Raw genomic sequence first — 13,432 nt, forward strand, 5'->3', positions numbered from 1 at the left:
TGAGAACAACTTGGAGTCAAAAATTGAGCAGTGACCTGAAGAATTTTAAGTTTCACAGTAGCAGTAAGTGATACATCCCCCCATTTGACATTCAGTGCCTGCAAATTAGTCCAGATTTGGATCATGCTTAAATAATGCAATCTAAAATAACCCTGTAGTTCGCAGTAGCTACCCCACTGCCCATGGCATACCAAGCTGTAAGAAGCTAGCCACCTATATATCTGAGTTAGGGTACGGGCATTGAGATACAATAAACACCTGTGGGATGGGAGAAGACAGTTTACTCCTGTATGTTTATTAGTGTTTTAGCAGTAAAGGTTTAAATTTCACAAATGATCAGTTTTCTACAGCTTCTGTATATTGGCCTTCCAGTTTAGAACTTGGTTAAGCTAAAACAACAGTAATCCAAGGGCACAGTACTTTTGATTTTCACTATTTGTAGTGTAGATAACACTAAAATGGCTTGGGATATTGGAATACATTGGAAACAAAGAGTTCAATTCTGGTCCCATTAGTCAATGAGAAAGTTCCCATTTGCTTTTGTGGGATGTCAACTGATGGGCAGTGAAAGACATTTCTGTCATTGATGCTGTTACTTTGAAAATCACTTTACACTTCCAGACTTGCTGTTGCCTTCTGTGACACTCTAGGGCCACTTTTTGTGGTCTGCTATGCATGCCACCGGTATCCCCATCACCAGGTCTAACTTCATGGGAATGATGAGTGTTTCAGCTTGCCTGTTATCCAGGATGCCAATAGAAAGATGCAAGATTTAAGTTAGGCACCTTTAGCGCACGATCAAATTATGGTTGTAATACAAGAGCTGGGGTTCTCTTCAGTTGGCAGAGTCTTTGTTATTCATCCTAATCCAGGCCAAATCAGGATAGAGAAAAAAAAGATCTAGAGCATGAATTTGCAGCTTGCTTTTCTTCCTTCATGAGAGACACAGAACAAGCCTGAATGGAAGTTAATAAGAAGGAATCTCATGTTTTCCACTGAGATACCAGGCATCCTTGTATTCTCAGTTTGGAAGTCTATTTGGGAAAACCCTTGAATCATCTGTTCTTTATCAGATTTAAAAAAAAAAAAAGGAAAAAAAAAGGAAAAAAAATCCTACTACCACAACCAAAAAGTTATTTTGCCTCTAAAGCCCTCATGGGATTGTAACTCAGAAAAGATTTCATGTAATGTGCTTCTTGTCCTCTGTGCCAGGACCTTCTCTGCATTCAACAGGACGTCGTTACAAAACTATTTCCTATATAGTCCTCTTTGTTCCCTTGTTAAAGGCATATGTATTTGATTTTGAACTGTGATTTCCCATTCAAGTGATCAGTCACTGATCTACCCTCCCTGCTCCTATTCCCTTTTGTTTTTACAGATTCTCTTTTATTTTGATATAGTTTTTACTGTCATTTTCACCATTGAAATTGCTCTGAAGGTAAAGTGCCCATCTTCTCTACCATTACTTGTTCACAAGCTTACTAGTTTTCTGCCACTATCTGTTGCTAACACACATGCCTGTTTGTTCCTGGGTCACGCTCAGTACCACTAACCCGATTGTGCTTATTTTTCAGATCCTAGGCAATGCAGACTATGTCTTCACTAGTATCTTTACATTAGAAATTATTCTTAAGGTAACCAATCTGAGCAATACACTCGTTTTCTTCTTTCTTTCTTTCTTTCTTTCTTTCTTTCTTGCTCTCTATCGCTCTCTTTTTCTTTTTTTTTAACCCCATTGTTATCTCTACACAAAGGATTGTTTATCTTTTGATTTTATCATTTTGGTAGTTGCTTAAAAAGTATTCTGTGAAATTTTGATATTCAAACTTGTAATTCAGGGCCTATATCAAAACAATGCTTTTTAGGGGAATCGCAATGAAAGGATGATCCTGTTGGGAAAAGTAAGAGGGGACCAAGAAAAAGGCCATCACCGCATAAATTTCTCTCTCTACCCTGGCCAGTCTTTCCAAAACAGGATTTGTTTGCTGTGCAAGGAACCCTGAGCACATACACCTCCTCTTACACATGCTACAACCCAAAGAGAAGGTCTCCGTTCTGCACAAGTCATGAGGCCGGGCCAGAGGGTGGATGATGACATCTGTAAGGCTACAGGGTGCACAGTCAAGTAGGAGACAGGGAGCACAGTGCAGAAGCTCACTTTTTAGGTGTGGAGAGGTAACCGAGAGTACAAATCACTGAAACACCAAGGACTGTAGCTGCAAATTAAAATTGCTGCATCGCCTGTTTGAAACCTGGCTTCCCATTTCCCAGGAATATGCTCTATACCAAGGGAAATGTGCAGGAGAATGGTTTAGCTCAGAAGAAAATAAAAATAGGCTGCCTTGTTCTTAACTCTAATTTTCCCAAATTGGTAGGCTAATAATTTAAATAACAGTAATTGAGCGAAGTTCTGGCTTTCTAAATGCTAGGTTCACTTCGCAGCTTGTTTTTTTTCTCAGCAAGCTAGTTCTAAGTGCTGGTAGGCAGTACCTTAGAGTTGCTCAAATCTTGCAGCTCAAGACCCTAATAACAGTATCCATACTGAAGGCTGGCAAGCAGCGTGGCCCCTGTATATTTTTGTAGAGAAACGTGCTTTTTGATATGACTTAAAATCATCAAAACCATAAAGTTCTCCAAAGAGGTGTACATATTATGTTTGTGTGCAGTGTGCATCTGTGTTTACACAATAAATCTGAACATGCACGTACCAAATGGCCAACCAAAAAGGCCTGTCAAAAAAGGAAAACATCTCAACAGCAACGTTTAAAAATAAAACCATAGTTCAAGGCACCTGTTTGAACTTACAGTTCCTAATTCTGCTCCCATTGAAGCAAATGGTAACACTCCTGATGACTTCAGTGGAAGCAGAACCTAACCCAACCCATTGGCGTATTGCTCTCTTTTCATCAGGGGAGTGTACTGCATAGTACCTGAGCCTTCCCGATGTCCTCCTGTTAACTTCAGTGCATTTATGTCAACACCCCTGGATATTCTCTGGGTTCAAGTGGGAGAGGAGCGCAAGGACTACAAATGTTTAAGAAATTCTTCTGTTCTTATCCTGTCAGTTCCTGCCTCACAAGTTGCTTGGTTTCTCAGGGCGTGTTTCTCTGCTGCCTTGCATTGAGCACAATGTTTTGCACAACAGCAAAGTTAATGTAAATGGTAAGAAACAAAAGAATAAATGGCCATAGGATGGTCAAGGCTGTAGAGAAACAAGCTTCATCTGCCCTCATGTTGCTGATGACACCTGCAAGCCTCACACTGCCATGGTGGAGTCTGGTGAAGGTTAGCAAGGTGACCACCAGGTTTTTTTAATTGGCATCCTAAAAGCTTGTTCAATGCCCCAGATGGGAGACAGACACAAATTATACACTCTTCGAGAGTCTCTTCTGAGATAACAAAATCTCTCAACAGGCTTGAGAGAACCACAGTTTGTACAGAATTTAAACTCAGCAGAGCTTCCCCTCCTGATTTCAATGGTGTCTCCTTTCTTTCAAGATTGCCATACAAAATCTAACCAGTAAAGGGCATCTTTACCACCTTTGTTATGGCAAGAACCCCTCCCCCCTTCCCCAATTGAATGTGTCTATAAGTATAAATTCTAAGCCAAGACCAGAGTTTATACTTCCTCCCCTTCTAAGTTCTGTCTGACTGATTGGTAGTCAGTTCCCTGATGTCATGGATGTTTGGTGAAAAAAATAATCTGATATACCATGTGCCCTGCCACCCTCCTCTGAATAAAGTTGTCACAGGTAGGCATGGCTGGAAACCACTAGCAGGTATGCTATCCTGAGCTATTAGCGGGAGCTAGCAAACTCCAGTTTGAATTTCTAGATCACACTTCTCAGCTGGAAGTCTGGCTAGAGCTCGTCATTGAGGAACAGTCTCATGGTGTCTGCTTCAAGTTACTTCAGACATCTAACTTAGATGAGATTCAGAGGACCAAATTGAGAAGCCTGGGCTCCTAACCCAGGTAATGGAGGGAGATCAGCAGTTGTGGGATGGGGTTTCTTTAAAATAGCTACATTAGATTGCTAACCGAGTCTAAGGTAGGTGGTACAAATACCCCCATCACCTCACCCTCTTTAAACATGCCAGACTCATTTAGTCATATTCTGTAACTGACCTCAGTCTAAAATTCAAATTCTGAGCTCAGAAATGTTTAGATCTGACATTGTGGCTGAGACCCATTTCTGTTTACACTGTCACTTAATCCAGTTCTGGAGCTGTGACATCCTCCCCAACACCAGCAGGTATTCAATACCCCTTCGTAACCAGAAGGGGCAGAGAGTCCCTTGTAAAATATGTAAAATCTTTCCCTTCCTCTACTGGGTGATGTTCATAATGATTACCTCCACAAAGAAACCACTCTGTCTCGAGGAATCTTACCTTGGGCTTTATGAGGAAAACCAAGGGGAAAATGCAACTGCTTCTAGAATAAAAATGGAGGAAGCTGGATAGGGGTAAGAAAAGAGATATAGGATTGAGCTGAACAGAAGGAGCAAACTGAAGAGAGCAGGAATTCTTCCTGTTGCTTCAGTTCAGCTCTAAGCCATCAAATCCCTGAGGGATTCTGGTTTTTATTCATGGAGGGAAGAGAGCTCAACTGTCCACTGCAGCTGGTCTAAGCATTGAAAAATATTACAAAAGAGCCCTTTTTATATTTTTAATTCAATTTAGCTAAAATGGCCTTTATATAATACAAGCATCGTACTCACAAGTGTCCTCTGCCATTGAAGAAAAAGGGAAAAGCATATGATTGCAAAGAGTAGCTTTTGCAAGCAATCATTCTGCTGCTTTGCTGATTCTAAATGTTATGTACTCTGCACTCAAAGTGCCTATTTTCCTCACTGAACCTAGTATTGGCTTTCCCTAGTTAGGTCTTTCATAGTTATCTTACTGTCTTCTTCACTCTCTTTTCTTTCGATGGGGACTCAACTTCTCCTTTGGGATCTGGGGATAAATTGCCTGCTATGTTAGAAATACTGCCCCTCCGCAATTATATACTCTGAGCACAACCAGATGGGTTTGGTTTCTGAACAGATGCTAATGGCAAAGTGTGTTTGTGTCTTCATATGCCTTCCTGCAGATGACCGCATACGGGGCTTTCCTCCATAAGGGCTCCTTCTGCAGAAACTATTTCAACATCTTAGACCTGCTGGTGGTCAGCGTTTCTCTCATCTCTTTTGGGATCCAGTGAGTGAGCTGTTTTCAACTGGCTGTTTTTTTGGGATTGTAGGGCCGGGTTGGGAGGTGATACCTCAGTCTCATTGTCTTATCTGGGTAAGATTTTTCTCATGAGCCTGAAGGTATTTTTCTCAGATGATTCAAGACCATTAAAATTCATCCTCAAGAGGGGAGGTAATAATTGGGAAATGCTATACTAGTGACCTGGAGGGGGGTTCTTCCAGAAAGAGCAAATGAGAACAAGAAACTTGGTCCATTGGGAATCATGACACTTAGCTTTGTTCCAAGATCTCTGATTCACTGTATCAGTTCAGTGACTTACTGCTCCCTCCTAGAGCTCTCATGAAGTCTTTGGAAAATGGGGTGATAATGTTTTGCTGCTTCCTAAGATGTTGTGGGTCTTGGTCAATGGAAGACCATCAAGCGCTTGAAGAGCTGTGTGATAATCTGCAGAGTACTGGTGGAAGTGACAGTTGATCCTGCTTCTGTCATGCCACTTTGTGTTGGTTGATTTGCTTAATAAGTTTATAGATTTACTTGACTGTGTGGAAGTCTATGTGTCGGATGGGGAGTTTCCTAAGTAGTATCACATCTGATAAGAAATAAGCTCCCAATTGTTACCATTACAGGTTAGCCGCTCACGTATGTTATGCTCCATAGCTAAGTCAAGCAGAAGGATTTGTCAGGTCCATTGGGCTTTCAGTCAAGGTCTTAAGAATGGCACAGCGCTCCTTTTGACCTGCTGTTTCTTTCTTACAGAACTAACTAGACTCTTAATATGTTAGCAAAAAAACTGTTTCCAAAATCAGTGGGAGGGCCTGATGTCATACATCATGGAGAAGATTCTCAGCCAGGGTTTTAGTCTTGGAAGATGCAGAGCGCCCTGTTGTAGTAGATAGTTGTGTTCAGTACTTAAAATTAAGTACATAAGTCATCCTAATCAATTCAGTGGGAGTTTCCACATCCTTAAATTTATGTACACACTTAATTGATTTGTGGGATCAGAGGCCGAACACATTGCAGGATCAAACTCCAGGTGGATGGTATACCTTTATACTGCTGGAGTCACCTGGAGTTTCCTCTCTTCTATGAATATTTCAGTGGAGTGCTTCTTTGAGCCTTATCTGAGAATGTCTTGTGATAACTACATCTTGGCACGATTTCCATTAGATATCTACAGAGTATTTGGCAGCTTGCCCTGCTTAAAAAAATACCCTGCCCATGTTCCATTCCCTTCATTAATGCAGCAGAGATGGTGAAAGCCAGGAGAACGTACACTGAGCCAGCCCAGAACAGGAAGCAAGACCTATGAAGATAACATCAGAGAGTAGTTTCCTTACCTCTGAAGTGCCGTAGCAAAGAGTTGACTTTCTCACTATCCTAAGCAGTCTAAGGCTATGTAGGATTTCAAACAAGAAAGAATGGGTGAAATCCATCTGCCCTTGCAACACACCCCCTATATTGCTGTATCTCTCAAACCTTCTGATACTTTCTTTCAGGTCCAGTGCCATCAATGTCGTGAAGATCCTACGTGTTCTGCGAGTGCTTAGACCACTGAGGGCCATCAACAGAGCCAAAGGACTAAAGGTTAGAAGAGTCCTAATGCATTCTATAAACTATAAATTCAAGTTATTTCAAGCTACAAGGACTTTTGCAATGGTTCAAGTAGTGTTTCAGCAGAATCACAGAATGGTTGAGGTTGGAAGGGACCTCTGGAAGTTGTCTTGTCCAACAACCCTGCTCAAGCAGGGCCACTGAGAGCAGGTTGCCCAGGACCATGCCCAGATGGCTTTTGAATATCTCCAAGGAGGGAGACACCACAACCTCTCTGGGCAACCTGTTCCAATGCTCAGTCACCCTCACAGTAAAAAAGTGTTTCCCAATGTTTAGATGAACCTCCTGTTTTAGTTTGTGCCCATTGCCTCATATCCTGTCAGTGGGCACCACTGAAAAGAGCCTGGCTCTGTCTTCTTTGCACCCTCCCTTCAGTTATTTATATACATTGACAAGATTCTCTCAAGCCTTCTCTTTTCTAGACTAAACAGTCCCAGCTCTCTCAGTCTTACCTCATGGGAGGGATGCTCCAGTCCCTTAATCATCTGTGTGGCCCTTTGCTGGACTCCCACCAGTACATCCATGGCTCTCTTGTACTGAGGAGCCCAGAACTGGACCCAGTACTCCAGATGTGGCCTCACCAGTGCTGAGTAGAGGGGAAGGATCACCTCCCTCAACCTGCTGGAAGTACTTTGCCTAATGCAGCCCAGGATACCATTCGCCTTCTTTGCAGTGAGGGCTCATGTTCAACTTGGTGTCCACCAACATCCCAGGTCCTTTTCTGCCAAGCTGCTTTCCAGCTGGGTGGCCCAGCATCACCACTGAGGTTAAATGATGTAGTTTGCTAGGGTTACAGATGGGCTTACAAGCCTATTTTAACATAGCCTTGCTGTATTAGATAAACCTCTTCCTGTGGGCTGCTGGGTGCCCAACTATGTAAGTCGGTGCTGCTGGAAGTTTCAGAGAGCTGAGCTCTGGTATTTTCCCATCCCTTTCTCCTTGCTTCTGAGAGTACAGTGAGGAACATAACAAGTTGGTCTTCTCTCCCCTTTCCTGAGACATTACTTAATGGGCAATAATTAAATGAAATTCTTTTATTTGTATTTTTAGTCTTGGGCTTCTTCCTTAGCCAGAGCAGCTCAGAACAATCCTGCAAGTTACTTTTGTTCCTATCTTCCATTTGCAGCATGTGGTCCAGTGTGTGTTTGTCGCCATCCGAACCATCGGAAACATTGTGATTGTCACCACTTTGCTGCAGTTCATGTTTGCCTGCATTGGAGTTCAGTTGTTTAAGGTAAAACCATTGGGCCCATTCATTCATCCGTTACACTGAGCTGTATTCCGGGGTGGGAAGAAAAATAGTGTGAAGAAGCCTAAGGAAGGAGAGATGGAGTCTTCTGTGTGAAAAACAAAACATTTGGGGCGCTGTCAGTGTTACCTGGGCTCCTGCTACCAGGAGTTCCCCAAAACTGAACCAGACATATTCAGAACTCCTGCCCTTCATCTGTAATCATAAGAAATCATCAGTAACATCAGTAACCTTCTTCTTCCCTAAATAGCTTGTGGCATGACTTAGTGCCAGGGGGCTGTTCTAAAGGATTGGTATTTGCAGGCTGCCTAACCCCCGTCTTGTAGAGGAAGGGCCATGCCAGATAATCACGGGAGGTTATTCATTCACTTCTTTATGTCTGCTTTTATTTCTTTGCCCTTCACCACCCTTCTGACAACTACTGTCTGTAACACTCAGTGGTCATGCACCTCAGGACATACACATAAAAGTACTGTGCAAGCAGATGAAAGCCTGTGCTCTGAACTACTCAGATGCAGGCAATTCTCTTTCCAGTTTGCTCACATCTACCTGCAAAAGAGCATGTAAACATACTCATAGTTGGTTAAGCAAGTAGTAAATGCAGTCTCCTTGGTACATGATGTGCCCTAACCCTTGCACTGTCAGGAAAGGAAGCTTCATTCTTCTTTCTTCATTTTCAAGGGCAAGCTGTACAGCTGCACTGATAGCTCCAAGCAGACGGCAGCAGAATGCAGGTGAGTCTGACCTTTCCCAGTTAGGTTCCTTCACTGTCCACCCACTCTCAGGGCCTCGTACTGGAAGTTCAGTTCTGCCATGTTCGCTCTCTGCTCTCCGTCCACAGAGGGTACTACATTACATACAAGGATGGTGAGGTCAACCAGCCGATGATACAGCCGCGGAGCTGGGAGAACAGCAAGTTTGACTTCGACAACGTCTTGACTGCCATGATGGCTCTCTTCACTGTCTCAACCTTTGAGGGCTGGCCAGAGTGAGTGCTTCTTGGGCCGGTGCAACACTAGCAATGTCGTCATTCATTTCAAAAGAGAAAATTCAAACGCAGAGCATAGTCTTTCCCATTCTAAGTCGTTAAATAAGTCTGAAGCATTAAATGTAGCAATAGTAGCAGCAGTCATTGTAGTATTATGTACTTTGTAAATTCCTCAGGGCCTGCAGGAATTGCTGTTCCTGTACTTGTAAACAGTGCACAGCACTGTCTCCAGCTCTTAAAAAATGATTGCCAGTAGTAGCAGTGATAGCAATATTTGTTACAAATATTATGTATATAAATGGATATAAAATGCCTGTCAGGCACTTACCAGTATTGCTAGGTGTTGCAAGTTTCGCGATGGAGCCAGCAGGGCAATATGAAACACAGCAGTGCTATCTCTGCAGTACGGGCAGACGTGGGATGTCTTACCAGGCTGTGCTGTCTGTGCCACAGGGGCCAAGGACTCTCACAGCTCCACTCTGTCAGAGTGACATGGGCATGCAGGGTATCAGGGGGTTGACCCTGAACTGTGTCACCAGGTGATGCCAACAGCAGTGTTAAGAAATGTTAAAAGTGCTGAGATCCCCTTTTCTCACAAAACTCAGTTCTCAACAACACAGACTCTCCTGTTTTCTGTTAACTGAAGGGCATGCTTTTGTTTTAAATTTTAATTGTTCAACTGTGAAAACATTTCACCCCTGAACAGTTTCAAATGTGTAAAGTTAGTAAGAGCCACGTCTTCTCTTTTCCAAGAGTTTACACTCAGATCAGTGCAAGTCTGCACATCTGTGAGTGAAGTAATTTTGATACAAGTAGAAGAAAATCACAAAATTAAACTTTATAACATCACCTATAAGGCCTCAAGGCAGTTGCAGATTTTCTCTGCATTGGGCTCCTGTTTGCTTTCAGGTTGCTGTATAGGTCCATTGATTCCCACATGGAGGATGTGGGACCCATCTATAATCACAGGGTTGAGATCTCCATCTTCTTTATTATCTACATCATCATCATTGCTTTCTTCATGATGAACATCTTCGTTGGTTTCGTCATCGTCACATTTCAGGAACAAGGAGAGCAAGAGTACAAGAACTGTGAGCTGGACAAAAACCAGGTAATTTACAACTTGTTGCCACTAAAGGTAGAAAATACGTTGAGAATAAGCATTTAAGAGAGAAATACGTACAGAGAGGAACATGTGAAGATTGCCAGCAAGATAAAATACTAAGCTGGCTTCACTGCCATCTTTCAGGAGTCAGGTAAAAAAAATCTTGCTATAAGATTTGCTCAAGGGACAACATTTGCTTAAAAATGTGTGCTGTACCATTTGGTTCACTGAGATTAGATGAACATGACAGCATTGTCTGGCCAAAGTAAATGCATATGGAACTCTTAAACAGGTAGAATATACACATTCAGATTATGACCTAAAAGAAATTCTTCTACCAAGCATTTTCATTTCAGTAAAAAACTTGAAACGTTGTGTTTTTATTATATTTGGAGGTAGCTGACCAACCCTGTATTTTGGTTTTGATTTTTAAATCTACCCTGCCTCTTTCACAGCGCCAGTGTGTAGAATACGCTCTGAAGGCCCGGCCCCTGCGGAGATACATCCCTAAAAACCAGTACCAGTACAAAGTTTGGTATGTGGTCAACTCCACCTATTTTGAATACCTGATGTTCGTTCTGATCCTGCTGAACACCATCTGCCTGGCCATGCAAGTAAGTAAGCAAGCAGAAAACCTTACAGGTGATGAATTATTAGACTTTGTTGGGGAAAATGTAGAAATGGCCGAGGTTGTGACCTACTTCCACCTTCACACCATGTATTGAGGGAGAGGGACAGAGACATGATTAAAAACCATTGTACCATGTTCACTCCTGATGACATTTAGTTAAAATGAGGAATCTGCCTCTCCTCCTCTTCCTGCTAATATCTGACGCTTTCAACAATTCTGTTTTAATTCCTTAAAAAGAAACAAATGAAAAAAGCCAACAGCTACATCACAGACCAATTCAGTGGCCACTATAATAACAAGTGACTTCTCAATTCTGACTTGTCTTCTATGAAATGCAGGAATAAGCCTGGAACTGCCACTCACCTGAGATCTGAATTTTAAATTTTGGGCTTTTCTGTGTTAAAAATTAGAGAGCAAATATTTTGGCAAAAAATACAATCAAGGAAACGGGGGGTAGAGGGTAGGAAGGCCCTAGTATCTCCTTTATTCTGTGTTAAGAACCGTAGAAACTGTCTAGAAAGATTCTCTAGAGGCCATGTTGTCTCTCCCATTACCTAAAGGCTGGATCAGCTCCACCTAAAGCATTTCTTGATACGTGTTTGCCTAACTTGCTTCACTACTGATGCTACTGATTGTCTTACTACCCACTATGCTGCGTGTTCATTTTTCTTACTGTGTGAAGGTTTTCCAAACATCTAATGTGAATCCACCAAACAAACATTTGTGGCTGGATCTACAAGAATATCGAATAGAGGTAGCAGATTAACATGTGCAGGTGGAACAGCACTAAAGGGGAAGGAGTCGAAACCTTTACTAAGCTTAGCCACTCCACCTGCTAAGCCTATCTCCACACTCCCAGTTTCCTTGGCCACTCGAGCCCCATTCTCTTCTACACTGTCTGCTTAAGAGCTAGTCTTCCCATCACTCTCCTCCCTGAAACCCATCCTTCCTCCTCACCCAGTCAGTCTCTGGACTCCCTTCCCTGGTCTGTGCCCCAGACAGTCCAGATCCCCGCTCCTCGACCAGTCCTTCTCTTCTCCCCACTACACAGACTCCCAGCTGCAGTTACCCCTCCAAGGACCTCCTTTCCGGTCTCTCTCTGCCCTTTCCATTTGATTGCCTGCTGAACTTTGTTCCCTTCTCTAGTTTGTCCCTTACTGTGAGTCCAACTCTCCGTGCACTCCTACACCCCTTTGACCTTAGCATACCACCACTACATTTTCCACTGGATGAATCCCAGTCTGCCCCACTCCCAGCCTCCCCTCAAAACTAGCCTCCGTTTCCTATCACTCACTAACAGTCTAAGTCTATATTCACAGTCAGTTTTCACCTTATTTTCTCTCACTGTCTCCAGTCCAATCTCACAGGTTTCTTGATGCCCCTAACTTTTCCTCATCTGGTCTAGCTCTTTACCGTCCCCATTGAAAAGGCTTCCTCTGCTGCCTTGCCTAAGGCACCAACAAAGGAATAAGGCAGCATGAGCACAAGAAAGTGCTCTGCTCTCAGCTGAAATATCTACTGCCCTGCTGTCATGAAGCAATAGAGAGGGACTATTGTGTTCACTCTGAAGCTTTGAAGCATGCTCAGTTGCTGTGACAATGGTGCATGCCCAGGGCAGGTAGAGCTAGAATCTGTGAGATGTTTGTGAGCCCACAGGCAGCGCAGCATCTCTGGAGATTCTAGGAAGTCTATATCCATCTTGAGAAAAGTACAGTTTTTCAAAGGCTTATACTGTGGCCAGGTTTGGGTCAAACAACATAAGAGACAGCAATCAAAAAAGCCACGTTCCAGTAAAATTCCAAGTTTTTAAGCAGAGTCCTGCAGGTACTAGAGTCTTTCAAGGAAAATGTTACAAGAAATTTTGAAATCAACAATATATTTTTCCCTGGCCTGGCTTTCAGCTGCAGCTGAATTGTTTTAACTGAAACTCCTTTAAATAAATTACCCTGAGTCAATGCAGAATATGAAAATTCATCCCAGCTGGTTAAAGTTTATCAAAGTTAAGCAACTACAAGTGGGGTCTTGTAACATGAACTGGAAGGTGACCTTAGAATAAGGCAGTGCAATCAGTCTTAAGTATAATGATCTGGAAATGGGGATATGGCGAGTGAGGTGGCAACATTTGCAGAAGACACTATTTGAATTAATCAATAGAAGACAGAGAGTAACTTCATAAGATCTTAATAAAGTTAAGTGAATGGGCAGCATGCTTGCAAATTTAATTCAGAGTTCACAAATGCAAGATAATGAATATTGGAAAGATATGATTTGAGCTGCTCGTGTAGTTTGCAGAATCTTGAATTAAGTGTAATTACTTGGGGAATGACTTGGTATCATTATGAAGAGCTCAATGAAACCCCTGTTCACTGTGCAGTAGCAATCAAACAAAAAAGTAATCCAAGTGTTATGGAACGGTGAGATAACAAACACAATTGGAGACTGTCTTGTACCATTATGCAAATTTATAATGAGCCCTCAACTGGAATGATAAGTGCGATTTTGGTAACCCCCGCTCAAAAAGATTTTTTAAAAAGATAGGAGAGCCAGATGGCAAAAATGGCTAGAAATATGGAAATGCTTATGTGTGAAGGGAGATGGGAATTCTGAATTGAAAAAATGGAGCATACTGGGGTTTTCTTTAGAGAACCTCAACATGAA

At 42.4% G+C, this 13,432-nt stretch overlaps 1 protein-coding gene across 1 annotated transcript in view; it reads left to right on the forward strand.

The window, feature by feature from the left end:
• The window catches only part of CACNA1C (calcium voltage-gated channel subunit alpha1 C), a 457,514-nt gene that overhangs the window by 370,005 nt on the left and 74,077 nt on the right, over window positions 1–13,432 (forward strand). Inside the window, exons 21-28 of the mRNA XM_076341467.1 lie at window positions 1,575–1,634; window positions 5,090–5,196; window positions 6,687–6,774; window positions 7,928–8,035; window positions 8,732–8,784; window positions 8,892–9,038; window positions 9,948–10,149; window positions 10,599–10,757. Coding sequence (XP_076197582.1) covers window positions 1,575–1,634; window positions 5,090–5,196; window positions 6,687–6,774; window positions 7,928–8,035; window positions 8,732–8,784; window positions 8,892–9,038; window positions 9,948–10,149; window positions 10,599–10,757 — 924 coding nt within the window. The remainder of the gene's footprint in view (window positions 1–1,574; window positions 1,635–5,089; window positions 5,197–6,686; window positions 6,775–7,927; window positions 8,036–8,731; window positions 8,785–8,891; window positions 9,039–9,947; window positions 10,150–10,598; window positions 10,758–13,432) is intronic.

Source organism: Aptenodytes patagonicus, chromosome 1 (genome assembly GCF_965638725.1).
Source record: "Aptenodytes patagonicus chromosome 1, bAptPat1.pri.cur, whole genome shotgun sequence".
In the NCBI taxonomy this organism is placed as follows: domain Eukaryota; kingdom Metazoa; phylum Chordata; class Aves; order Sphenisciformes; family Spheniscidae; genus Aptenodytes; species Aptenodytes patagonicus.